Raw genomic sequence first — 25,220 nt, forward strand, 5'->3', positions numbered from 1 at the left:
GGTGTAGTGCGACAAAATTTCAATTGAAAAAAATAAAATAAAAAATCCCTTGGTTCATCATTCGATTCTAATTGGACGAAAATCGTCAGGACGTCATCAGCGACTGGTTTTGAGCTTTCAAATGCTGCGCAAAGGTCGCTGCTGATGTTCTGACGTCAGAATGTTGCTCGGTGAATTGGTTGGGCTAGGGAAGGAGAAATGTTGGACTGGTGGATTATGTTTTTGATGGTCCGTGGTGATCACTGTTCTTTTTTCATGTCGTTGGCTTGTTTCTACTGTCTTTTGTAAACTTATTTTAATTATTATTGGCCTTGCAGAGCCATTTTCGTCAGTTCTTTCTTTTTACGAAAGTTGCCAATTGTGTAAGGGCTAATTATTTATTGGTATAAAAATTCCATGTGGAATTTAATTAATTTTCGTCGATCCACACGGATAATTCAGTGGAGAAGCCATCTTTAAATTTGCCTGAGAAGAGGGCTAGAATTTTGAGAAGATCTCTCAACCTATGTCGTTGTCTATGGTATTGTTGCTGATATTTATTTTGTTCCGGTTATGATTTTTTACTTGTTTTGCTTGTTGATTTCGAGTTGGCCAACTATTTAAATTTTCAATTTATTAGTCTAGTTGTTGGTAAAATTTTCGCGGTAATATATTAATATGGTGGCCACTTGGCGTTGGTCTTTGATAATTTCGTTTAAATTATTCTTTTAAAAAAAATAAAAGTACCACCACATTAATAATTGACATCCTTGGTGGTTAAGTATATCAAAATGTTTGCTCTTGTCACTTTTTAGTTACTTTTCGAGCTTGTTGTAAGTATAGTTCACTTTTGTTTCGGAAAAAATTGAATACTAATCTTGTTATTGAAATTATTTAGGCGTGAATTTGGCTCAAATGCTTTTGCGATTTCATTTCCAGTCATTTTTCGACTTTTATATTGATGTCTTGTTAGTTACTCGAAAGTTGTGTACCATCCTAGAGCAATTTGGACAGAAAAATCCTGGTTTTTCGCATTTTTTGATCTCGAAAAACTTAGCGTTACGTTCCCTCCTCTACTGATTAACCTTGGGGGATGTAATTTGACGTGTACATTCGAAGGGTGGCCTTGATATGCCTTTTGGAGGTGTATTTTCGCGCCTTTTTCAACGGGTTTTGATTTTGTTTCATGGCCAGAGTCTCTATAAATTGACCTAGGGGGTTGAAATTTCCCATTTGTACTTGCAAAGAATATTCTAGGTGTGCTTTTTTGGTGTTTTTGATTTTTTAATCCCTCGTTGCCCCTTTTCAATTTCCATGTTGGAGGATTTTGACCAAATTCAGAGGAGACCTTCATTTTGAGTTGAAAGTCGAATGAGAAAAAGTTTCGAGCTCCTGGGATGTTCTGTGGAGGGGAAAGTATGAGTCCTCAAAGAGGGGTCATTTTTGAAAAAGTTGTGTTTTTTTTTTTTTTTGGTTGAGCTTCTTACCCAATCTGTTTTGGGGAAAATGGCCCAATTCCAAAAGAAAGAATTTTTTGAGATTTTGCGTCGACCTAATCCACCAAGAAGAATATCCATAGACTTACCAACATATTTCCCCAGTTTCAGGAATGATATCTTTCTATGATTTGGCATCATTTATGCGAAATATTTTGAAAAGAAAAAATTTTTAAAATACGAATTTACCCAAAAATTAGCAATTTGTATACTTTCAACGGTTCGGTAGAACCTTTACAGTGGTCTTGGATTTTGATGACAATGACCTAGGTTGACGTAGAATCTCAAATAACATGTTTTGAAGCTGGACAATTTCTCCCAGAATTGGTTCTTTCAAAATTTCTCCCTCTTTGAGGATCCATATCTCCCCTCCATGGACACCGCAGGAGGCAAAATTTGTTCTGAGTGAATTCTAATTCAAAATGAAGGTCTTTACTGAAGTTGGTCAAATTTTTTCTCGCGATTCACCTTAATTTGCATTTCAGTGCTCTTATCTTATGTTCAAAATTTTTTACAGAAAAAAAGTGAATGTAAAATTCGTCGAGTGGGTAGTGAACATTGAAAAATCATGAAAAAGCTTTAAATTTGGCACAGATTCTTGCTTTTTTCATTTAAACTTGACCAAGAATTCATCCCCATCTCAAATTTATCGTTAAAAGTTACAAAAACTTTAATTAATTGCTGAAAAATCGGCAAAAGAGATTGAACCAATTGAAATCTAAATAAAAGTATCGGTCTTTGCTTGTAAACTTGAAGCAAAGAAAAGGAATGGAGTTCCTAAGTGTTGAAAGTATATTTTTAAAGGGAGGAGAAAAGTCAAATTTGAGAAACACTGCTCAAAATCGTGTAAAATATTGAAAAATGTCCCAGTCCCACGCATGTTCTGTATATTTTAAGCTAATTTTATTTTCGATAAATTTCGTCAAACTTCGTGTTAGAAAATCTAAAAGTAACATTTATTTTTTTTGTTTTGCGCAGATGTCAACACTGCAGGCAACGTTGCAAAACCAGTAGTGATCTGTACGTTCATTTGCAATCGTGTCCGGAAGTTTTGAAAAAAGGATCAGGAGCTGGTCAAGCAAACGGTACTGTAACCCTTCACGCGATCGAATCTGAAGATGTAGAAGACGACTGCGATATGGAAGCCTTCGCCGACGAAAACGAAGAAGAGTTTGTCGAAAGTGAGTCGAATGAAATCTCGTTTATTTCAACGGAAACGTTGATAAATTTCGAGAGTTACATGTTTTTAACGCATCGGTTTGATTTTTTTTGGCAGCTTCAGAGCCGGAAATCAAAGAAGAGAGTAAAGTCTTCGTATGGAATAATTTCTCCGAAGAAAAAGAGGATTTTGGGGACGAGTTCGCGGACGAGGAAAACCGCAGTAAATCTCCAGCTAGCGAAGCGAGTCTAGTCGGATACGAAATAGCTCCTGGGATCGGTTCAGTGATGCCGAATAACAACGAAGACAGCAACGATCGGTATAAAAATGTTAACGCATCGTCTGACGTCACCAATCCGGACATAGCTGTCAAAAAAGTACGTATTCGCGTCTCCTTTCTGTTGGCGTTTTTAAAAGGAAAACATATACGGGAAACTGGCTTTAACCTCTATTCTTACGTGTAGTATTCTCGTGCTCAGGTGTTCAAATGCCCCGAATGTACGTTTTGGGCTTCGACCGCGTCCAGATTCCACGTGCACATCGTCAGCCATCTGAACGTAAAACCGTTCGGATGTTCGGTATGCCCGTACCAGTCGAAATGGAAATGGGACGTGACCAAGCATATACGTCTAAAAAAAGAACGCGACGCGACCCACGAGCACGCCGAAATGCGTACCATCGACGTGGAAACGGGCCGGCGAAATTACACGAAATACAACAAATTTCTGACGTTTATGCGCGTCCACCACGAGCCGGATTCCGATACTAGTAAATTATCTTCGCCAAAACCTCAATCTCCTGTTCCCATCTTACCGAAATTAACTCCTGCTCCTTGCGTAGATGGCGACGCTTCCAGTAAAACTACCTCCGACGTTTCTATTCGTCCGTTACCTCAACTCCATCCTGCTAATCCGAACGTCTCGTTGAAGCGTATTCACGAGGCCGGCGACGATTCCGATATACCAAAGAAAAAAACTCCCTCAGAGAAGAAAATGTGGAAATGCAAGAAATGCAAATTTAGGTAATAAATCGCCCATTTTCTTGCACATGCTTCTTGTCGTCCATTATTCTTTTATTCCGATGATGATCATTTTTACGTAGTGGCCTCGTCGACGTTGCTTGTCGGTAAAATCTGTCTCGTAATAATCGTCATTTTTTTTTATTTTTCTTTTTTCACGCTTTATTTAGAAATACCAATCGTAACGTCGTCTTGGCTCATGTCAAAGAACATTACACCGCTGGTGGAAACGCGCAGAATGCAAATGAATCCAACGTAGCGTCGTACTCTCAGGAGGTGAGTTCATTTTCGATAAAATGACGCTAGAATAATCCCGTCGTAGAATGGAATTTACACTTTACGGTACCTAATGTACTTTGCCGAAGTGTTGTCCTTCGTTCTTCGTCTGACGAGTTTTCAGTACGGGTGTTTTTTAGCCGAATTTCCTCTTCGATCAAACAGATGAGGGAGTTTATTTTTCTTATTGGTTTGATCGGAAATAAGAAAAAGAATCCAGTGAGGGGAGATTCTAAATTTTTTTGAGTCATGAAAACGCTCGAGGTACCCGCCTTTGTTTTGAAAGAATAGAAAAAGTGTGGTCCGGACCCCCCCCCCCACTTCCCAAATTGCCAGAATTTCAGCTACCCAAATTGATTTTTCGATTTTCGGCGAATTTTTAGTTTCTTTTTGAAATGTAATTTTTCAATAAAACTGATGAAAATGAGTCCTGAAGCTGATATCGACTCTTCCAAGACGAATTTTCCTGCATTTCCAGCCGTTCTGGAGCCTCTTATGTGATTTTCAATTTTTTCATAATTTTGAAATTTTACAGAAGGTACGTAAGTTGATTTGAGTTGATGAAAATCGAATTCTGCTTCATTTTTTGGCCCATTTCGACGAGTTTATTCACTAATGAGACGATTTCCAGACGGTCACCTCTGAGTGTGATTTTATGAGCAATGATCATGTATTTATTGGGTAAAAATTATCGAGAGTCGAAAATTGCTGGTCAAAAATCACGAGATGTCCTGCCGGAAATCTGGTCAAAAATGAGCCAGAACTCAATTTTTAGCCGCCTGAAATCAATTTTTGCGCCTTCTGGAGAAATTCCAAAATCCTGGAAAATATGGGAATCGTGCTGGAGGCTCCAGAAAACCCGGTAATGATGGAATTCAGATCCGGAAGGAGTAGGGAAATTTTTTTACGAACGAGCGTTTTTAATGATTTTTCGCCTCATAATCCTGTGCTGTTCAAAATCACTTTTTTGCACCTTCTACACTCTAGAGAAATTGGAAAATCATGAAAAAATTGATTCAGATCAAGGGGGAGGGGCGTTTGGATTCAGGAAAGATACGGCCATGGGTTGAAGTTTTGAAAATTCTCGTATCAATAGAACATTTTTGATTCATCGCCTGATAATTCAATGTGATGTGCTCAAAATTAATTTTTTTGCCCACTGGAGAAATTCGAAAATCATGGAAAAATTGAAAATCAAGCTGGAGGCTCCAGAATGGCTGGTAATGGTGAAATTTAGATCGAAAGGGGAGGGGGATGAATTCAGAAAAGATACAGTCATTCGCAGAAGTTTTGAAAATTCTTCTCCGAACTGAACATTTTTGATTTTTTGCTTCATAAAAAATATGAGCTGCCGAGAATTAATTTTAGCACCTTTTGGAGAAATTAGAATTTCTTTGAAAAATTGAAAACTGCCCTGAAGGCTTCCGAATAGATTAGGTAATTTGGTAATGGTAAAAGAGATCGTGGAGGGAGATGCTGGGGGGGGGGGTCAGTTTTGGATAGATGATTTGACCATTTGTCGAAGTTTTGAACATTCCTCTACGAATAGAACATTTTTGATTTTGGGCCTCATGAAATAAAATGTATTTTTTTTTAATCGTCATTTTGGATTTTTAAAAATTTCTCAAAAATGGAAAAATCAGTTTGAGCTGCTGAAATTTTGGTTTTTAGGGTTTTAGACCATGCTCGGTTTGGTAAGTAATTTAGGAAATTGAACGTTTTAATTTGGTTTCTCAGGAGGGGGTGGGGGGGTGGTGAAAATGATTGATCGAATTGGAAAATACTCAATAAATCAAAAATATAATATTTTACCAGGTGTTTTGCTCGTTGATTTGGATGTACATATTTTGAGACTCCCCCTCTCCTATTTTGCCAAGTTGAGAATTTTGGCCAAAAAATGAGAAATTCGGCTACAAAAATCATCCTTGCTCGCTATCGCTGTTGTTCTGTTCCATTATTATTTTATCTGTCCGACGATTAGGATTTTATAACGTAACGATTCGTTTCGTATGTATTTCGAAACAACAGCGACTGTGAGCGACTGAAAAACGACCTAGCTGAATTGATACAGTTGGTTTATGGTCGTCTTCGTCAGCTCTATAGACTTGACTAATTAGCGAAATGGCTTTATTTTATTTTTTCAGGCTCGAAATCAAACCGAAGGTCATAACGTAAATCAATCGTCGTCGCATCTTATTTCATCCGGTGATCCGGCCAGTCAAAGTGAGTGAATAAAGCTCGAGTTTAATTTTCAATTCATATACTGTTTCCTTGTTTCATCTTTCAAACAATGTAATGTACTCGCGAGCGAATTGTAATCTTGGTTTTTGCTCATTTTGTCTTGTAGATTCGAGAGAAGGTAATTATAAATGTAAACACTGCGTGTTCGAAACAGATTGCCCGAGTACTTTTGTGCAGCATAATCGACATCATGAACATAATCCTAGTGCTCATTACAAATGCTGTTTTTGTCCGTTCTACGCCAATGATAAGTTGTAAGTATCGTAAACCGAACGAAATAGGTGCTTGGTTTTGAGAGAATTTTATCTCTGATTCGATTTGTCATGTTGGTCTTTTTACAATGAATTAGATTTTAATTGAGATATTTTTGTTTTTATTTCAAGGTTCATGTTGAATCATATCAAAATACACGGTGTTAAAAACGTGGAAGAGTCGTTACCTTTGATTACCCATAATGTGCCCGAAGAAAACGAAAACGATAAGTTGGAAAATGGTATCGAAGAAAGCGATTTCAACGAACCGATTGATTCAGGAGCTTTCAATGGCTCTATGGTCTCGACAGGAGGAGATGAGGTAAAATATTTGTTGCGAATTGTATTACGATAGTTTTGACTCTGGTTCTAATACGGTATCATTTTGCTTTTTGTTCGATAGCCAATGGAGGTATTCAAACGATTCAAGTGTACGAGTTGTCCTTACGTTACGAACAACAAAAGTCAATACCTGTACCACCGACAATTCCATCGGTTACGCGGGGCACCGTTCAAATGCAACGTTTGCACCTACAACGTGACTAAACGCCATCTGCTGCATCAGCATTTGAAAATCCACGGCATCAAACGAGCTCAGTTCAAGAACTGCATCAACGACGCCGTCGAAAAAGAGACAACCGACGGCAGCGCTGGCGCCGGACTCAAGCTGAATACCGATATCGATACGACTCGGTTACCAGATATACCTTTAGTATGGGTATTCAAGAGTGGCTCGTTAACGAAGATGTTCAAATGTAGACATTGTCCTCACGTCAATCTACGCAAATCCAATATCCACGAACACGAGAAAATGCACTTCGATCGTATCCAAAGGTCGCCGAATGGTAGCGTGAACCCGAACTCGTCAGTTCATCGATGCACCGAGTGCAACTACGTTTGTAATAACGCCGGAGCGCTAGCGTCGCATTTCAAAGTCCATCAAGGCGCTTTCGGGCAGATTTGCGCTTTAGCCGATCCTCGACGTAGCGACGAATCGCAATGCAAAGAGATTACCAAACTAATCAAGGAAGACGAACGGTTCCAGAAGAAGGCTGCTGCGTCACCGAGAGACCAGCCGGATGATCTGAAGCGTAGATTATCGGCGGTAGCTGCCTCGATCGAGATAGCGTCGCCGGCTCGAGCTCACGAAACGGTCGATGCGACGATCACGACTTTCGAATCAGCGTTACCGGAACAGCGTTCGAATCCTATGCCAGATGAGAAAAAAGTGCTACATTTTTGCAACGTGTGTCCGGCCAGATTCTTGTATTTGAACGAACTCGATTCGCATTCGCGTTTCCATAGCGCTCATCACGCTTTCAAGTGTAACTCGTGCACGTATAGCGCTCCCCAACAGCCTCATTTATCTGCCCATAGACGCGTTCACTCGCAAGAGTATTCCGATAAAACCAACCAGTTATGTATGACATACGAGACGTCCAAGGATTACGCCAGACCGAAGACCACGTTTATCCCAGATAAACCCGGATTCCCCGGATTAGGCTGGATCGTGATGCTGGCCAGTCATAAAAAAGATGACAGCGGTTCGACTAAACCGAAAGCGATGACTAAACAGTACTCTTGCCACAAATGCCCGGCTCAGTTCTTCAAAAGCGTCGCTCTGCAGCACCATCTTACCCTGCATGGTGGCAAAGACCCGTACCAGTGCCGTAGCTGCGACTATCGTGTCAAAACGTACGGTAACTTGATCAAGCACGAAGCCGTCCATGGTCTGGAACCGCGTATGAAAGCGAAAGCCTTGAAGAGTAAGAAACAAAGCGGCAACGTCTCGATTCCATGCTCCGGTACCGAACTATTCCAACATCGAACCGAGCAAATCGCCAAAGAACAAACCACACCCGCTGGTCCGGTCACGACAACGGTTGCAGCTTCGTCCTCGCTATCGGTAGATCCGGAATTCGGTATACTGATGCACGGATCTCCCGAGTTCGTCTACCCTACGACATTGAAAAACGGTAAAATGAAGGATAAACGGTATAAATGTCATAAATGTCCGTCGGCTTTCGAGAAAAGAGAACAGTACAAGGTGCATTTGCAGCTGCACGGAGCTAAATTCAAATACAAGTGCGAGAAATGCGACTACGCCGTGAAATACTACGCTAATTACGCTCAGCATATGCGTAAACACGACTACAACGAGAAAAGATTATCCGAACGAAGAGCCAGTATCGTTTCTAAGGCGTCGGAAGAGTCGGGAACCGATTCACCAATGGATATCGCAGTAGGCGCGGTCGGATTAGTCAACGGGTCTGCCGCAGCTACCGCTAATGATAGACTAGCTTATGGCAACGAGAAGAAAGATATCAACGATGGGGATGCTCGAGTGTGTAACGGTAAAGCCTCCAAAACGTTGCATATCTCTATAGCCGATCAACAAGCCGTCGTGCTGATGCAGCAGAAAATCACCGATAACGTCAATTTAGCCGATCAGCTGCATAGGTGTTATTATTGCCCGTACAGTCATCAGAGGAAAGACGCTGTCGAGAATCACGAAAGGTGCCATTTCAATAACAAGGGATCGTACGTTTGCGAATTTTGCAATTACACGGTGCCCCAGCCCCATTTCCTGCGAGAACATCAGAAGCTGCATTTCGGTAGCATGAAGGGTATCAAAGCCGAAGCGTTCATGAAGTGCGATAGATTAGAGATCTGGATGGAAACGGAAGAAGGAAAGGTAATTCGATTTTGATTCGTTAGCTATAGTTACTTTTGACGATTGATTTTCTGAGATCAGTTTCAATCAACTGACTGCAGATTCAGTTCGTTGATTGAATATAAGATCAAACCGTTTGGAGAAAAATCAAATTAATTATAAAATTTATTCCACGAATATGTTATTAATTTTTTGTTCGTTTTGTATGTTCCAGGTACTCATCTTCAAAGACAACGGTAGCGCCGCCAAAGACGAGAGTCGTTTCGAGCCAAACCTGTCGATAAACGAGGAAGATTCCGAGTACAAAAAGATGTACGTAGACGTTAAAACCGGCGAAGAATTCACTCCTAAAAAACAATCTCCAAATCCCGACGAACTCCTCGACTCGTGCTCCGATAAAGACAAAATCCTTCCTAAACCGTTCAATTTATCCGAAGTAGGTGTAAAATTATCCGAATCCTCGTCCTCCTCTTCCTCAATGTCATCCTCGTATTCTTCGCCGAATCACGTCAAAGATGAAGAAGAAGACGACGAAGAAGAGATCATCGACGACGAGATGTTCGACGAGGTGAAAAAAGAGCCCGAAAATTACGAAGAGATGCTACAAGACGACGAGGTTATCGACGACGAAGTAGACGCCGCCGACGAAGACGTTTCCAAACGATACGTGGTCTTTGATGAAGATGACAGTTTAGCCGATATCGAAGAGAGCAGCATCATGGCCGAGCCGGGCGTGGGCGGTATCAAAGAGGAAGAGGAAAGCTACCTAGATGCGGAGGCAGACGCAGACGCAGACGCGGACCCGGACCCGGACGACGAGAATACCGAAGTAGGTTTAACTTCCGATTTAGAGTACAACGATACAGATATGGATACGGAAACTGAGAACACAAATATGGAAAATAGTCATATAGATAAATGCGCAGATACGCAAGAGAATCCGGCTCAAACTAAAGAAGAAGAAGAAGAAGCGACTAGGCAGAATGCGCTGGTACCCGAAGAAGAGGCCGAGTTTAGTACAGCAGCGGGGGACGATGAGACGCGGCTGAGCGGCGAAGATAGCGATTCCGAGGATTCTGATTCGTCTTCTTCGTCGTCCTGTTCGTCGTCGTCGTCGTCCAGCTCATCCAAGTCATCCAAAGAAGCTACGACTACGAATCCAACATCCAACACCTCCACCGATGATGAAGACAGTAAAGGAGATGTTATCAAAAAGTCATAAATTAATTCTAACTATGAAGACTGATCTTAACTATGTCGTTCTTTTAAATGATATCCTAAATTATAAACGACCTTTTCCTTTTTATTATTATTATTATTACTATATGTACGTGTGTAATGTATAATTATTTCCCCCCTGTTTTGACGGTTTTTTTAAAAATGAAAATCTTCATCGTTCGAATTTATATTACTAGGACGACGAATCGTGTAATTTTGAACGAAATTTAGTGACGTTTGATCCTTTTTTTTCTTGCTTTCGTTCTCAGACTAAAAATTCGTTCGTCGAATTATTATTTGTAAAAATTTATATTTTATTATTGATTTGAATTAACGAGTACGTGCTCGTCGTGTGTAGTAAAATGAACTGAAATTTTCAACTTGTTCTCGAACCAAAATTTTCTAGCTAATTTTATTCATTTTTTATTGTACAAAGTTAACCAATCGCGATATTATATTGTATGTACGTATTTTTTTTTCTTCGTTATTAGTTAGTTCCTAAGAAATTGTCTATTTGCCAGTTCTTTTCTTTTTATGCCGTTACCTTTTGTTTTGTATAAGTTCTGCGAATACTCTCGTTCTATTTTGTATAAAAGGTACATATCTCTTGGACCTTCTAAATTCGGTTTTTATCACCTCCAACATTCCAGAATATTGTCATCTTGAAAAATATTCGCATTGAACATGTTTCGCATGTAAAAAAATTGTATCAACGCGGTGGTTTTCTGTTCATTTTGTTTATTAGCGTTTTCGTTCGTTTTTAAGAATGGGATTTTGAGTTTTTAAGGATGTTTGTTTTCGTAGCCTTCTAAATTAGAGTTTTGGATGTAGTGTTTCCTTTTTGGGAAAATTGAACCAATTTTAATGGAAATTGGGGTAAAATTGGGTAGGATCTGCCTACGTAGTCACATTGTGAATAAATCAAAACTTCAAATGGTAAGGCTACGATGAATAATCTTTTTTTTTATTTTCAGTTGTATAACCTTCGAATGTGTTTAATTTATGAGTTATTTGTGGAAATTCAATTCGCAATTGTATTGTTTTATAATTTTTAATATTGTTTGGTAAATTATTTATTAGTTATGTTTTTTATTTTACGTTCTTTTCCTTATTCGAACTTTCAAAGTAAATTATCACGATGGAAGATTTACATTTCGTTCGTTTTCATTTTAGTTTTCTATTTCGACTATTTTTACTTTATTTTCTTGCATGATAATGATATTTATTTCGTTTTGTTTAGTGTACAGGGTGCTCTATCAATTCTGATACTCAAAGTACGATGAAAATATCTTGGTGAAAGTTGTGATTGATAAAGCACCCTGTTCAGATCACGAGAATGTGTGTTTAGTAGGATCAAGACACTCAGTGTGGTGGTTATTGTGAATTATTATGGTAATCAGATATAATGTCTTATTTCATCGAGCTGAACCATTCACAATAATCTGAAAAGATTTAGATGAAACTTCAGTGTGTCAAATTCATCAGTACTAAACTGAATTATGATTTCGTTCGTACGAAAAGAACTGAAAAATTGACGTAATACCTCAGGTTTTTGTCATCAGCCTTACATTGAAAAAAAAACACGAACTTTGAAGAATTCCAGCAGTATCCCATATATTTAAATCTGACTTGGAAAACTGAATATAAAATAAAAAAAAAAGTAATCTATAATTATTGGAATTTACAACATATTCAAAGCATCATTTTCAACGTTCATTTGTAAATATCGCTGCAGATAGGTTTGCAAATCGGATAACTTATTTTTCAGTTGTCTAACACCGTTCAAAACTATATTCTCTGGTTTCAAAGCTCCGCAACTTTCCACCGTGTAAAAAAACTTGTTCGGTTTTCCTTCCCAATTATAAGGTGCTTCAACTGCAATGAAAAACACACAAAATTAAGAAAAATAGAGACAAGAGTGTTTACATTTTATAGAAATGTACCAACATTGATCATCGTCTAATTCGGAGTATTCGCCTTTCTGCCATTCTTCTGGTTTAGGGAATAACGTATGTCTAAAAGCATTATCAGGATCGTATTCGAAACCAACGCTAGCAGTTGGATTCCATTTAGCGTGCTCTTTACCAAAACCTTTCTTGGCTACAGCTCGTAACTTCAACTCTTGACCTTTACGTAATTTTACAATGAGAATATCTGCAAAAAGGTAGCAATTAGTACGAGCTAATCAGAACTGAAGATGTTTAGATCGCACAAACATCTTACCATCAGTTTCACCGTATTCGGTAGCATCGGCGTCACGATTACGAGAAGTGACAGGAACGACTCGACCATCGCTGCTTTTTAAATCAGCCGAAGTAACGAGTCTAGTCGAGTCATCGGTACATTTTACATCTAATGTGAATTCTACGCTGCATTCTGGGCAAAAATCTACGCACGTACAGTCCTATAATTCAATACGAATCGGTGACTTATGAGGTTACTGTTCTAGGTAGGAGATATAGTACGTAGATAACTTACTCTGGAATACTGCATACTATCTAATACTTCGTCCGAAGTGAGTGGTATCAAACCGACACGAGAAGCTATGAATTCGTCACTGAGAACGGTAGAATTTGCTTCCAACTGTACCCAATCTATCGCCATAGTTGGTGTTTCGGCGATAAACACTCGACGTAAGCTGTTAGCTACGCTGTAAATTGAAAGTAACCAGAGGTGAAATATGTTTTAGAAGGTGAAGCGGAGTTGAATTATTAGAAATTACCTTAAATCTGTATCCTCGACTTGGAATTTAATGCTTTCCGCCGTCAAATCAGTGATATGAACGGATGGTTGATTGGCGTAAGGCATCTTGCTATTTTAACACAGTTATAACGAAGGAATGTATTTCTTACGAAGAAAATACCATAGACAGCTTCTATTGTGAATGTTTTCTCATACGTGCGTTACTTTAATTAGTTTTATTGATCGAAAATCGAAGGCCGGAAATTGAAAAACTCCATCAAATTTAGAAAATTGTCGGTGTTTGATAAATTATTTTTTTGTTTACGTTTGTGGAATGGTTTTTTTTTGACTTTTTCTTTTACGTTTTACGGCAACACTGTAGTATCATTTTTTGTCAACAGATGGCGTGGTGGTTTTTTTTTTAAAAGAAAAATCGCAGCGCTACCTAGGTTTAGTCTGTGAATTATTTCATTCATAAAAATAAAATGGCGGGCACTAGGCGATTGGAGTACGCGGATTTGAAATGAATGAACTTGTGAGGAACGCTGTAGCGGTTTTTTTGATAAAAACAATTGAAATAATTACCGAATTAATTGTGTTTTTAATTAAAAAGTGTCGAAGTGATATTTCTGTGTCGCCTTTTTCACGTAATTTCTTCAATTCGTAGTATCGTACGAACAATTTGTGTAAGTAAACGAGTAATGGTCATGCTACGAGATGGAAATGAAACCGAGTGAAATGGTAAAAATTCCAACGTTTTTTATGGTGTTGTATTTGAGAAATAATGGGGTCTTTAATCTTAAGCAGATAATAATTACTTTGATCGACTTTCTGCAGGTAAATTGATCGAAGACGTTTTCAAAGTTGCGAACAGAAACGCTCGAATTCAAGTTTCATACACAGGACGATTTGAATCCTATCCTGGGGTGAGTCATTCTCTTATCTTGAAATGAAATTCTATAATGTAAATTGTAAATCAACTATTGTGCGGATTGATCGAAGCTATTTGAACCGAATTCTGTGTAATTGGAAATGATCTATCGTCACATACTCATTTGCATCCCGACTGAAAAAATGTTTGCAATAAAAATTGGTATGTACCTACTCGTGAGTTGAAATTCTTATTGAAAGTATGTATTAGATAGTTATCAAAATAAGACATCTGTTGCTTTTATTTTATTGGGAATTTTCGAAAATTACTACGAAGAGTGATGTTTAAAAGTAGGTAAAAAATACTTCAAACCATTCTTTTTTCTCCAAAAACTTGGGTTTTTTTCGTATGAAATTGGTAGATTGAAATCTGTAGTAATGTAATCGTCTCTGTACATTATCGGAAATAATCGAGTATGACCGAATAGTTATCTCATACCGTCGATTGATGGAAAATCGGGTTTTTTCTTGAATGGTTATTAGGCGATGAATATGAGTTGAAGAAATTATAATTATGATATTAATTCTGTATGTTTACTTTGATACTATAAGATGTACGAGCACATATAAAAGTCAATTTTACCTGTCATTCAATCGACTGTTGAAAATGAGCCATTCTTGATTAAAATTACGACTCTGAGTGTTTTTCTAAAGTCGATGTGTTCTATGTGTTTTGGAAAAACTGAACTTACATGATTGTTTATTAGTTTAAAAAATTCGTAGTGAAATTTAAACGCTGGGCAGATGAAATATGGACCAGGTAAGTTAATCCCTCATTTGTGATTCTTTTTTAATACCTAGTTTAAATTTTAAATTCGTATACATTTTTTGCAATGATGTTGATTTTAGTTCCTGTTATTACCTTACGATCCTGAAGTTGATAGTTTCGGCAGCAGAACACTGGAAACCGAATCTGGCCAAACGATTACGTACGAAGAAGCCTCCAAAGACGCGTATTATGTAGAAAAAGCTCTTCGACTGCCTGCTGATGACGTTCCGAAGGAATTCACGATGTTCGTCTTACGTAAAATGGCAGTAAATGAGAAAGATTTTCGCAGTTTCGAGGCAGCAATTACTCCAGAAGCTCGCGAGTATCTGAGAAAACTGATAGAACCCTGTCATGTCCAGTATGCCAAGGTACATCCTGTAAATGATAAAGAATCAACGAGCTCGTTTCGTGGACTGTTTACGAAAGTATTTTGCAAAAAAGTAATCAGCAACTTTGCCGAAAATCAGGAAGATAAACATTACGATAAATTGGCCACCGTGTTTCCGTTCAAAGTTACCTCGAACGTTCGTTGGTGCGAGATGAAAATCATGAAGCAATTTGACGATGATTTTTACAAAGAGATACAGAAGTTTTTGGACGAACATTTCGATAACGTCAATGCGCCAGAAACTGTCGAGCTTTTTTTACTCAATATTCGTAATTTTATATCGGATACGTTCTCAGCTGAAGCGTTGTTATCGAGGTTGGAAAATCCACGAGTCCGACACGACGATTATTTGAGTACTTTTCCTCGTCTGCATAGCGAAGGAATTGATTGGTTTAGATATCTGTACAGAGAGTTTGCCAATGTGATGAAGAGTCTTGGAATTTACGTTCCAACGTTTTATCGTCGTTGCGATAACGATTATTTTCGCAGATTACCAGAACGTAATTTCGCCGATTTGTATTCCTTTTTGGAATACGGACACTTTTTCAAGACGAATCGCCTAATTTATATGCGAAGATTGAAGAAATACCTGTTCTTTTTCGTTCACGCTCTGGCAGTCGAATCAAATCCGGTGTTTTTCATCGATGACATGTTATTCGAATGTTTGAAGAGTTTACGAAGATATAAAACGGTCAAAGAAGATATCGCGCTGAAGAACGATTTGGCCATGATTACTTTGTTACATTACAGAAAGCAGTATCCTGGAAGTGGCTATAGCCGGAACAATTATTGTTTGAGTGATTTCGCCTTGGAACGTATTAAAAGATACATTTTGAAATCCATCGTACCTGAAAATTCTCAGCTTAATGTTACTTATAAGACTGATTTACTGACTTGGATGCCTATCCGCACAAATGAGGCTTGTTTTAATGTACACTATTCCGATAAAAGTGATATTAAAAATTTCCTGGAGTGTTTGGTATGCAGTACGATGTGTCCTGACGACGAACCGATTAAATATATCGTTGATTATAATGCCTACCTTGGACAGGTTTACCGATTTGATTTGTCGAAGTGTGATGTTGAATCTTTGAGGAATTTCGTGCGTTTATGTAATACGTATGATGTCAGCAACGTACCTTTGGAGGAGCCGAATCTCGATATTTATATTCTAAGTAATTTTCTTCCTTTTATCGAAACTGAATGTGTTCCAGTAACCATAGAGTATGAATAGGTTATTCATGTTTTTTGGACAAATGACTATAAGATATCATTTTTCATTTTTATGAGTTGTTTTTTTTTATTTATTAAATTTTATTGTTGTGTTCGTCATTTTTTTGTTTTTGTCCTCGATTGTAGTAGTTTTGCAGGTTACTCTAACTCGGGTACTAACAAAGGAAGCTGTTATACATACTAATAACCCCCATTTAAGCACCTATCAAACTTGTAAGTATCACTATTAGATTTGAACGAAATAGGCTAGATCGAAAGAACGTGTCCTAAAACCTCCGCAAAAAAATTTCTGTTGCTAAAGTTACTTTTTGGGTGTTTGGCAATTATTTGAAAATTTGAATGATTCCATGAAGCTGTTTTGAGAGCAATTTTCAAATTTTTTCACGAATCATATTGATTTTTTTGAGCAAGTGAATGGTCAGGTCAGTGTGAATAATTTCTTCAATTCATTTCCCACGCATCAACAACTATTTTTGGGCCATTCTGGAGCCTCCAGGGATTTTTCAAATTTTTAGATTGAATTTGGAATGTCTAAAAATGAACTTGGGCATGTGTCATCTGTCATATAGGTGGGGAGCCCGCATAAGGATCAATTGCACCCCCTGCCGATCCTCCGGGACAACTTTTTTCTTGGGAACTGTTTGTTTCGCCGCGGACGTTTCGCCGCCGCCGAAAAAAGGTCATTTATGAAAAAGCGATCGTTTCGCCGCCACAGTGAAACATTACGTATAATGATAAAAAATTGAATTCTATTTTTATAAGAATGAGAATTATAAAATTAGGTATAAGTAGGTGGGAAATGGGAACATTATTTACATATTTCCAAGTACAAATGAAGGGCCTGATGGAAAAAGGGTCTCCTCAGCCGGAGGCCCTTTTTCCGCACTTTGGTAATTTGAGTTCCTTGAAGTCTTAGCTACCTAAGGTGTGAGTTTCAGTTCATGATCTTGTTCCTAGAGCAAGCTACATGATATTTTATTCATATCTGTTTGAATAAAACATCTCAAAACTATGTTTTTCCGAGGGAGCCCTTCTGTCATCAGGCCCTTCAAATTATGGGCAATTGCCTCTAAATATTCACTGGTTGAACGTCTGTCATATTGTTGAACTATTTTCAGGATTCGCTCGTCACATTGTCTTTTTATTTATTTTTTTTATATCGGGACTGTGGCCAACTAATGCTCTTTGGAGAGCCAGATCGCGTCCTTTTTGGATTTTTCCCAAACCTTACAAAAGTAGATCGAAAGAGCATGCAAAAATTCATCATCTGACAAAATTTCAAGTGCTAAAGTGTCTTTTTCGATTTTTAGTGAATTTTTGAAAATTAAATTAAGGCCAAAAATGAGGGGAAAAAATAAAAATCTTACCAAATTGACCTAGAAAGCTGAAATTTGGGATATACCCTATTTTCGACCTGTCAAATCGATTGGAACGCGTTTCAGACCGTTTAGAGTAGTTCTGGAGCCTCCAGCAGATGTTTGAAACTTGGAATTCCCACAAAATTTCATCAAAAAATGGAGTTAGTAAGACGAAATTCATTCTCCAAACTAGTTTCAATACGCTACAAAGTCGACTTCAAGTCGTTTTGGAGTCTCCAGCGACTTTTTGAAAATTACTGGAGACTCCAGTACATTTCTGAAACTTGAAATTTTCACAAAATTTCATCAAATGAAGATGAAAAGCGGAAATTTACTCTGCACTCCAATTTTAGCACTCTCTGAAGACGACTTCAGGTGGGTTTAAGTCATTTTGGAACCTCCAGCGACTTTTTGAAAATTCCTGGAGTCTACAGCAAATTTTTGAAACTTGGAATTTCAACAAAATTTCATCAAATGAAGTTGGAAAGCTGAAATTCACTCTACACGGTACGTGTTAGAATTAATTCGAACAAATTTTGTGGCAGTAAAAAAAAACTGAAGTTTTAATAAAGGCGCAGGAGGCTCCAAAATCCAAAAATAGGGTATCAACTCAATCTCATTCTTCTACCTCAAAATGGAGGCGAAGGGTGATTTTTTTAAATGTTCAAATATGCATGAAATCGATGCACAAAAAATATGTGTTTCGAGCTGGAATAGGGGACCCTATACTAAGATAGCGCACTTTTTTTTTCCGAAGCCTGAAACTACTCATCTGTCCAACCAAAGTGGACAAAAATTTGATGGAAGGTCACTCAGACCATCTACTACTTACCACCAAAGTATTAGACCATTTGGCTTCTAACTTTTGTCTAGGAATGGGTAGGTTTTAAAATTGAAATGCATAGTAAATTTCGGATTTCTAACTACATTTTTGATGAAATTTTGTTTAAATTTCAAGTTTAAAAAATCTACCGGAGACTCCAGGAGTTTTCAAAAAGTCTGTGGAGGCTCCAAAATGACTTGAACCCACCTGAAGTCGTCTTCAGAGAGTGCTAAAACTGGAGTGCAGAGTAAATTTCCGCTTTTCATATCCTTTTTTCACGTTTCAGAAGTGTACTGGAGGCTCCAGTAATTTTCAAAAAGTCGCTGGAGACTCCAAAACGACTTGAAGTCGACTTCGTAGCGTAACTACATTTTTGATGAAATTTTGTTGAAATTTCAAGTTTAAAAAATTTGCCGGAGACTCCAGTAATTTTCAAAAGGTCCCTGGAGGCTCCATAATGACTTGAACCCACCTGAAGTCGTCTTCACAGAGTGCTAAAACTGGAGTGCAGAGTAAATTTTCGCTTTTCATCTCCTTTTTTCAAGTTTCAAAAATGTACTGGAGGCTCTAGTAATTTTAAAAAGGCGCTGGAGACTCCAAAACGACTTGAAGTCGACTTCGTAGCGTAACTACATTTTTTGAACCCACCTGAAGTCGTCTTCAGAGTGCTAAAACTGGAGTGCAGAGTAAATTTTCGCTTTTCATCTCCTTTTTTCAAGTTTCAAAAATGTACTGGAGGCTCTAGTAATTTTAAAAAGGCGCTGGAGACTCCAAAACGACTTGAAGTCGACTTCGTAGCGTAACTACATTTTTTGAACCCACCTGAAGTCGTCTTCAGAGTGCTAAAACTAGAGTGCAGAGTAAATTTCCGCTTTTCATCTCCTTTTTTCAAGTTTCAGAAATGTACTGGAGGCTCCAGTAATTTTCAAAAAGTCGCTGGAGACTCCAAAACGACTTGAAGTCGACTTCGTAGCGTATTGAAACTAGTTTTCAGAATGAATTTCATCTTACTAACTCCATTTTGATGAAATTTTGTCGGAATTTTATGTTTCAAAAATCTGCTGGAGGCTCCAGAACTACTCTAAATGGTCTGAAACGGTTTGTAATCGATTTGGCAGATCGAAAATAGAGTATATCCCAAATTTCAGCTTTCTAGGTCAATTTGGTAAGATTTTGATTTTTTCCCTCATTTTTGGCCTCAATTTGATTTTCAAATATTCACTAAAAATCGAAAAAGACACTTTAGCACTTGAAATTTTGTCAGATGATGAATTTTTGCCTGCTCTTTTGATCTACCTTTGTAAGGTTTGAAAAATTTCGTGCAAGTCCTATGTTGGAACGCAAAATCTGCGATTTCGGATGACCTGTCAATTAAAATGGCCGCTATTTTGTGAGTAGGGCCATGTTTTTTTTTAGGACGAGGGCTAGAAATTTTCCTTAGGACTCTCCCTTCAAGAAAAAAGTTGTCCCGGAGGATCGGCGGGGGGGGTGCAGGTGATCCTTATGCTCCCCCCCGACTAATACTGAATTTCTTTGCAAATTTCTATCACTATCAACTTGGCTTTTAGTTTTCAAATTGCTACAAAATTTTGAATTTTTCACCAAAAATCACTAAAAAGGGATTCTGTCTTTATTAAAATCGTCAAAGTCATGATTTCAAGCAGAACTCGTGAAGAAATATAGCTTTTTTCTCAAAGTTTCTAGAAAGTTTCGTCTTCTCCAAAAATTACTTGAAATTCTTATTATTTTGGCAAAAAAATTACCTAAAAGGTCTCACCTTTCATTTCCAGATATTTCCAAAAAGCCTGGCCTTCTGTTAAAATTGTAAGTCTTACTTTTTCCTCAAAAAATTGTCAAACATTCTCTCTTTTTTGCTAAAAAATCTCACTTGATTATCAAAATATAGCGAAATAATCTCATTTTTAAAATCAAAAACTGTTTTAAAAAAATTCGATTTTTTGCAGAAATTGTCTGTCTTTCTCTCTGTCTAAAATCAAAACATCAAACTTTTTTCAAACGTTTCTCAAGTCGTTCTTTTTTGTCAGAAATATCCTGAAATGCCTTTTGCTAAAATTGTAAGTTGAGCTAATTGTCAAAAATTATCAGTCTCGTTTTTTTTTTTTTTTTTTTTTGTTTTTTTTTTACCAAAAATCCAACTTTTATTACAAAAATTGCAACGATGTAAGTATCCTTTTTTTGCCAATAATTTCCAAAAAGTTCTGTTTTTTATTTTACGAGTAATTGTCAGTCTCGATCATGTTTTTTTTTTATTTTTCTCTGAAAATGTTTTGTTCGCGTTTTGTAATTTTTTTTCGGTATTTTTTGTTACCTTTTTTTGTTGAAAAAATTTACTACGAGCTCTGAAATTAAAGAAGTGATTCGTTCTTGAATTTTTAAGCCACAAAGTTCTATATTATTTTTACTGCATACAGCTTTTGTACATTTTCAAGATGGAAAATTTTATTGTGTATTTTTTATTCATCTTCAAAAAGAAAAATTACACCAGAGTTGCCGAGTAAGTTGATAAAAAAAAAATTCGACCTATTCAAAAACTTGAAATTTTGAGTGTTTTTCAATTCCAATAGACCCATCTTATGAATTTGTTATAATTGAAATCTATAGCAATGCAATTGTCTGTGTTCGTTATCACACTTACAAGTATCAGAAATGTTGGAGAATGGCAAAATTATTACCTCGTACCATCGATTGTTGTGAAATCGTGTTTTTTCTCGTATGTTATCACGGATAGAGATAGAGATACGATTGCAGAATGATTCTATAATTTCGGTGTAATAAATTCGATACGAAGTTTTTGTGATTCGATGCAAAAGTCAACTTTATCAATTTCACCAAAATTTTGACTGCGAGTGTTTTCCTTTATGACGGTTTGTTTAGGTCGTGTTTCGAAAAACCAAAACTTATGTGTTTCTTAGTTAAGAAAATAAGATAGTGAAATCTAATGCCGAGCAGTTGAAATATGGCTGAGGTGAGTTGAAATTTATTCGCGATTTTCCGAGTATATTTTCACATCGTTGAATGCTTCATTTTTCTTGAGTGAAATTTCAGATTGTGAAAGTTAATATTTTCTTTTGTGATGTTGATTTTAGCCCGTGTTATTACCATACGATCCTCGAGTCGATAGTTTCAGCAGCAGGAGACTGGAAACCGAATCCGGCCAAACGATTTCATTCGAAGAAGCCTCCGAAAACTCGTATTATGTGGAAAAAGCCCTTCAAGTGCCACCCAGCAACGTTCCGATAGAATTCACGATGTTTGTCTTACGTAAAATGGCAGTCCATAAAGAAGATTTCCGCAGTTTTAAGTACGCCCTTCCTTCAGAAGCTCTCGAATATTTACAAAAGCTGATTGGAAATCATCATCCTGACGAGGACTCGGTTCATCCTGAAAATACTCGTGAAACCCCCAGCTGTTTTCGCGGAGCTTTCGTCCAAATATTCTGCAAAAAAGTCATCAGCAACCTTAGTGTCAACAACCAGGAGGATAACTTTTACGATACATTAGCCGCTGTATTTCCGTTCCAAGTTTCCGCTCACGTTCCTCGATATAAGATGAAAATATTGCAGAAATTTGACAGCACTTTTTACAGAGAAATACGAAGATTTTTAGCAATGCATTTCGATACGATCAACGAAGCGAAGATAGTCGAGCTTTTCTTGCTAAATATTCGTAATTTTATATCGAATCATTTCTCAGCCGAATCACTGCTGGCTAGATTAGAGAATCCGGAAGGCGAACACGACGATTATTTGAGTACTTTTCATCGACTTAATGCCGAAGGAATCGAATGGTTTGGATTTCTCTACCAAGAGTTCGTCGGTGCGGCGCAAAGCTATGGATTTCATGTTAGCGAATTTTACGACAATTGCGACGACGAATATTTCCTCAGATTACCGGAACGAAATTTCGCCGATTTGTATTCTTTCTTCGATGCGGAATTTTTCGATAATCATCGATCGATTTACACGAGGAGGTTTAAGAAATACCTGTTCTTTTTCATCCACGCTTTGGAAGCTGATTATATAAATCCGGTGTTCTTCATCGATGACCTGTTATTCGAAAGTATGAAAAGTTTACGAAGATATAAAACCGTCAAAGAAGATATCTCGATGAAACACGATTTAGTTAGGATAACGATGCTGCATTACAGAATGAAGTTATTTTCGATCACATCGAGCAGAAGTGCTTTTTCCTTAAGTGATACGGTATTGAACCGAATTAGAGAATATATTTCGAATCGTATCATCGCGAGAAATCCTCGACTGAATGTCAAATATGAAACTGAGTTGATAGCTTGGACACCTTTTCGAACCAATGATGCTTGTTTCAACGTACGCTACAGTAGAAAAATACGTATAGCGAAGTTCTTAGAAAGGTTGTTATTTTGTGCCCTGTGCCCTGACGAAGAACCTGTCAATTGTATAATTACGTATAACGCTTTCCAAGGAAAAGAATATCGAATTGATTTACCCAACGGAGTTGAATTTGTTGTGAGGAATTTTATACGTTTGTGCAATACGCGCAGTTTCGTTGACCTGCCTTTTGAACCGAGACGAAATACTAATGAATATAATTTGAGTATTTTTTTGCCTGCTGAAGAGAAGAAAGGCGTTTCTGTCATCGTTATGTATAAACAGATTTTGTACTTGATTTTTATATGCATGAGTATGAGTATTGTTTTTGTTATTTTGTACTTTTCTTAAAACTTGATTGATATATTACCTACTTATGTTTTGTTGATTTTTTTTTGTGTTCTCTATATATCGTTGTACTTACCCTAGTTGGTGATTTTTATAACTTTGAATTAAACTTGTCTTTGTTTTGTACTAGATCTCGGGCGTCGTTTTTTAATTTTTAGGATATTTCGAAATGAAAGAAATTTGGTTTGGACGTCGTAGAAAACTTGGAATGTTTTTACTTCTCATCTTTGTTTGTGGAAGATGCAATTTCGTTGAAATAGGTACATCTTTTATAATTTTCTTTTCGAGTTCTCAAATTTTGAGAGAAGATAGATCCACATCCATTTATCTATTGGTCATTTCGAAGGACTTTTTTCGAATTTTTGATTTTTGAAAATCGCACAAAATCCACAAAAAATATCAAAACTATTATTTTCGGATCTCAAAAGATTATACTTTGGTCATTTCTGTATGATCTGTAGCAACGAAATACATCTTTAGGAGTCATGTGGAATTCAAATCAAGCTGCATCGAAAGAGCAATAATTCAAGGTACTATAAAGTTCATTTGTGGATCTTTCCAGAGCGATTTGAAATTTCTGGAGGATCTAGATTACTCGGTGGAGGCTCCAAAAAAGTCACAAATTGGTCAATTTACTATTAAACTCACACTCTTGGAATTTTGACACAACTACCTGAAATGGTCAAGAGGGTTCCCAATAAACACCGAACAAATTTATAAGTCCAGAAGATCATCTTAAGCCCCATTTTTCGTTTTGTTTTTTCTGAATGTTACAAATTGGTTGAAAATTTACTTTTGAACTCACACTCAGGAAATTTCATCATGTTCTCCTGAAACAATCGAGAGAGGGTCCAATAACCACCAACCAAAGTTATGGAGACTAAAGTTGATATAGTGTAATATGCCTTCACCCTCTAGGTGGACATTCTCGGAAAGATTACCTGGTTAGGGGAATCGTCGTAACGTGGGAACTATCGGTGCATAAATTAATATGCACATAAATCACTTGGTACGTGTATCTTTACACAATACACCCATTTTATACATAAATCTGTCAATCATGTATAAAAGGGGTGAGCTCAGATCTTCTGGATCATGGCTTCTCTGTATGAGAATTTGTCCACGAGCCTCACTTGTTTTCCATCGTCTGCAGCGTAAGGTATCAAGTGGCATTGTGTCTTCATAGTGTTGAATTAAATGTATAAGTCTCTCGATGAGGCATTTAACTCGTGTTTGTTCCACTTCTAGTGTGGTAATTCTACATTGATTTACTCATTTGCTGATAGAGTAATTAACGTAAATGTAATTAATACCTATCGCGAATACCTATTTATCTCTTCTTGCGGCTATCTGAGATGATTCCAGACATCATCAGGTAGAGCGTGTGTTACGTGTGTCTCTTCGTAAAGCAGCCACCGACAGCCACTATTATTGGGGTAGGCTAAGGAAAAGGGGTGGTGTGACAATGAGCAGTGTTTGGTAAGTAGGTACTTACATGGTGGTGTCTCCACTAGTTAATTATAAGTTAGCACAATCAATCAATAATATCTTGTATCCACAGGCCTAGGGCAAGGATCCTGACTCGTAGATAGGTATGTTAATTGATACCTATTCGCCTAGCTACAGGGTGGACAGAAATATCGGGTACCCCTAAGAAAGTTTTTCATTAAAAATATAGGTTGGCAACGTGAAATAGATGCATATGATTGGTGAAATGGTATCTCTCCAGTCTAACAACCAATTATGGGCTACCATTATTATCATTCACTGTGACCAAGCGAAGTATTTAGCAGAAAACTTTTTTAGGGGTACCTGATATTTCTGTCCACCCTGTATATCATCTTCAGATGATTTAGATGTCCTATTGGACTACATGATCGGCAATAATCTTAAGGCAAGGATCTTAGATTGACATATTGGGACGAAGGTCGAGAATATTATAATTAAACACATTAATTATAGTAATATTGATGTCTTTTAGTACAATAAATAGTATCATCGGAATAA

The 25,220-nt window shown here is 37.4% G+C and overlaps 4 protein-coding genes across 16 annotated transcripts in view; 3 read left to right on the top strand and 1 right to left on the bottom strand.

Annotated features, from left to right (window-relative positions):
* The window catches only part of LOC135849797 (uncharacterized), a 105,841-nt gene extending 94,379 nt beyond the window's left edge, over nucleotides 1-11,462 (top strand). For 8 of the 13 annotated variants that reach the window (XM_065370399.1, XM_065370390.1, XM_065370432.1 and 5 more), the window contains 9 exons: nucleotides 2,454-2,656; nucleotides 2,752-3,011; nucleotides 3,099-3,655; nucleotides 3,823-3,928; nucleotides 6,073-6,151; nucleotides 6,276-6,423; nucleotides 6,553-6,742; nucleotides 6,824-9,115; nucleotides 9,309-11,462. In XM_065370399.1, coding sequence (XP_065226471.1) covers nucleotides 2,454-2,656; nucleotides 2,752-3,011; nucleotides 3,099-3,655; nucleotides 3,823-3,928; nucleotides 6,073-6,151; nucleotides 6,276-6,423; nucleotides 6,553-6,742; nucleotides 6,824-9,115; nucleotides 9,309-10,316 — 4,843 coding nt within the window. In that variant the 3' untranslated portion in view covers nucleotides 10,317-11,462. The remainder of the gene's footprint in view (nucleotides 1-2,453; nucleotides 2,657-2,751; nucleotides 3,012-3,098; nucleotides 3,656-3,822; nucleotides 3,929-6,072; nucleotides 6,152-6,275; nucleotides 6,424-6,552; nucleotides 6,743-6,823; nucleotides 9,116-9,308) is intronic. The other 5 variants (XM_065370482.1, XM_065370467.1, XM_065370475.1 and 2 more) reach the window with 5 other exon arrangements.
* Nucleotides 11,463-11,900: 438 nt separating this feature from the next.
* Nucleotides 11,901-13,330, bottom strand: RpII33 (RNA polymerase III subunit RpII33). The gene is made up of 5 exons (XM_065370535.1): nucleotides 13,035-13,330; nucleotides 12,791-12,962; nucleotides 12,536-12,716; nucleotides 12,260-12,466; nucleotides 11,901-12,187 (listed from the first exon to the last, which is right to left on the bottom strand). Exons 1-5 carry the CDS (start codon nucleotides 13,118-13,120, stop codon nucleotides 11,994-11,996), a joined length of 840 nt encoding a protein of 279 aa, XP_065226607.1. The 5' UTR covers nucleotides 13,121-13,330; the 3' UTR covers nucleotides 11,901-11,993.
* A 927-nt stretch (nucleotides 13,331-14,257) lies between these two features.
* On the top strand, nucleotides 14,258-16,413 carry LOC135849865 (uncharacterized). Its single transcript, XM_065370499.1, has 2 exons — nucleotides 14,258-14,684; nucleotides 14,774-16,413. The coding sequence occupies exons 1-2, from the start codon at nucleotides 14,676-14,678 to the stop codon at nucleotides 16,313-16,315; spliced, it is 1,551 nt and encodes a 516-aa protein (XP_065226571.1). The 5' UTR covers nucleotides 14,258-14,675; the 3' UTR covers nucleotides 16,316-16,413.
* Nucleotides 16,414-21,160: 4,747 nt separating this feature from the next.
* Nucleotides 21,161-23,344, top strand: LOC135849908 (uncharacterized). Its single transcript, XM_065370552.1, has 2 exons — nucleotides 21,161-21,481; nucleotides 21,603-23,344. The coding sequence occupies exons 1-2, from the start codon at nucleotides 21,473-21,475 to the stop codon at nucleotides 23,214-23,216; spliced, it is 1,623 nt and encodes a 540-aa protein (XP_065226624.1). The 5' UTR covers nucleotides 21,161-21,472; the 3' UTR covers nucleotides 23,217-23,344.
* Nucleotides 23,345-25,220: the final 1,876 nt, after the last annotated feature.

Source organism: Planococcus citri, chromosome 1, assembly GCF_950023065.1.
Source record: "Planococcus citri chromosome 1, ihPlaCitr1.1, whole genome shotgun sequence".
NCBI lineage: Eukaryota > Metazoa > Arthropoda > Insecta > Hemiptera > Pseudococcidae > Planococcus > Planococcus citri.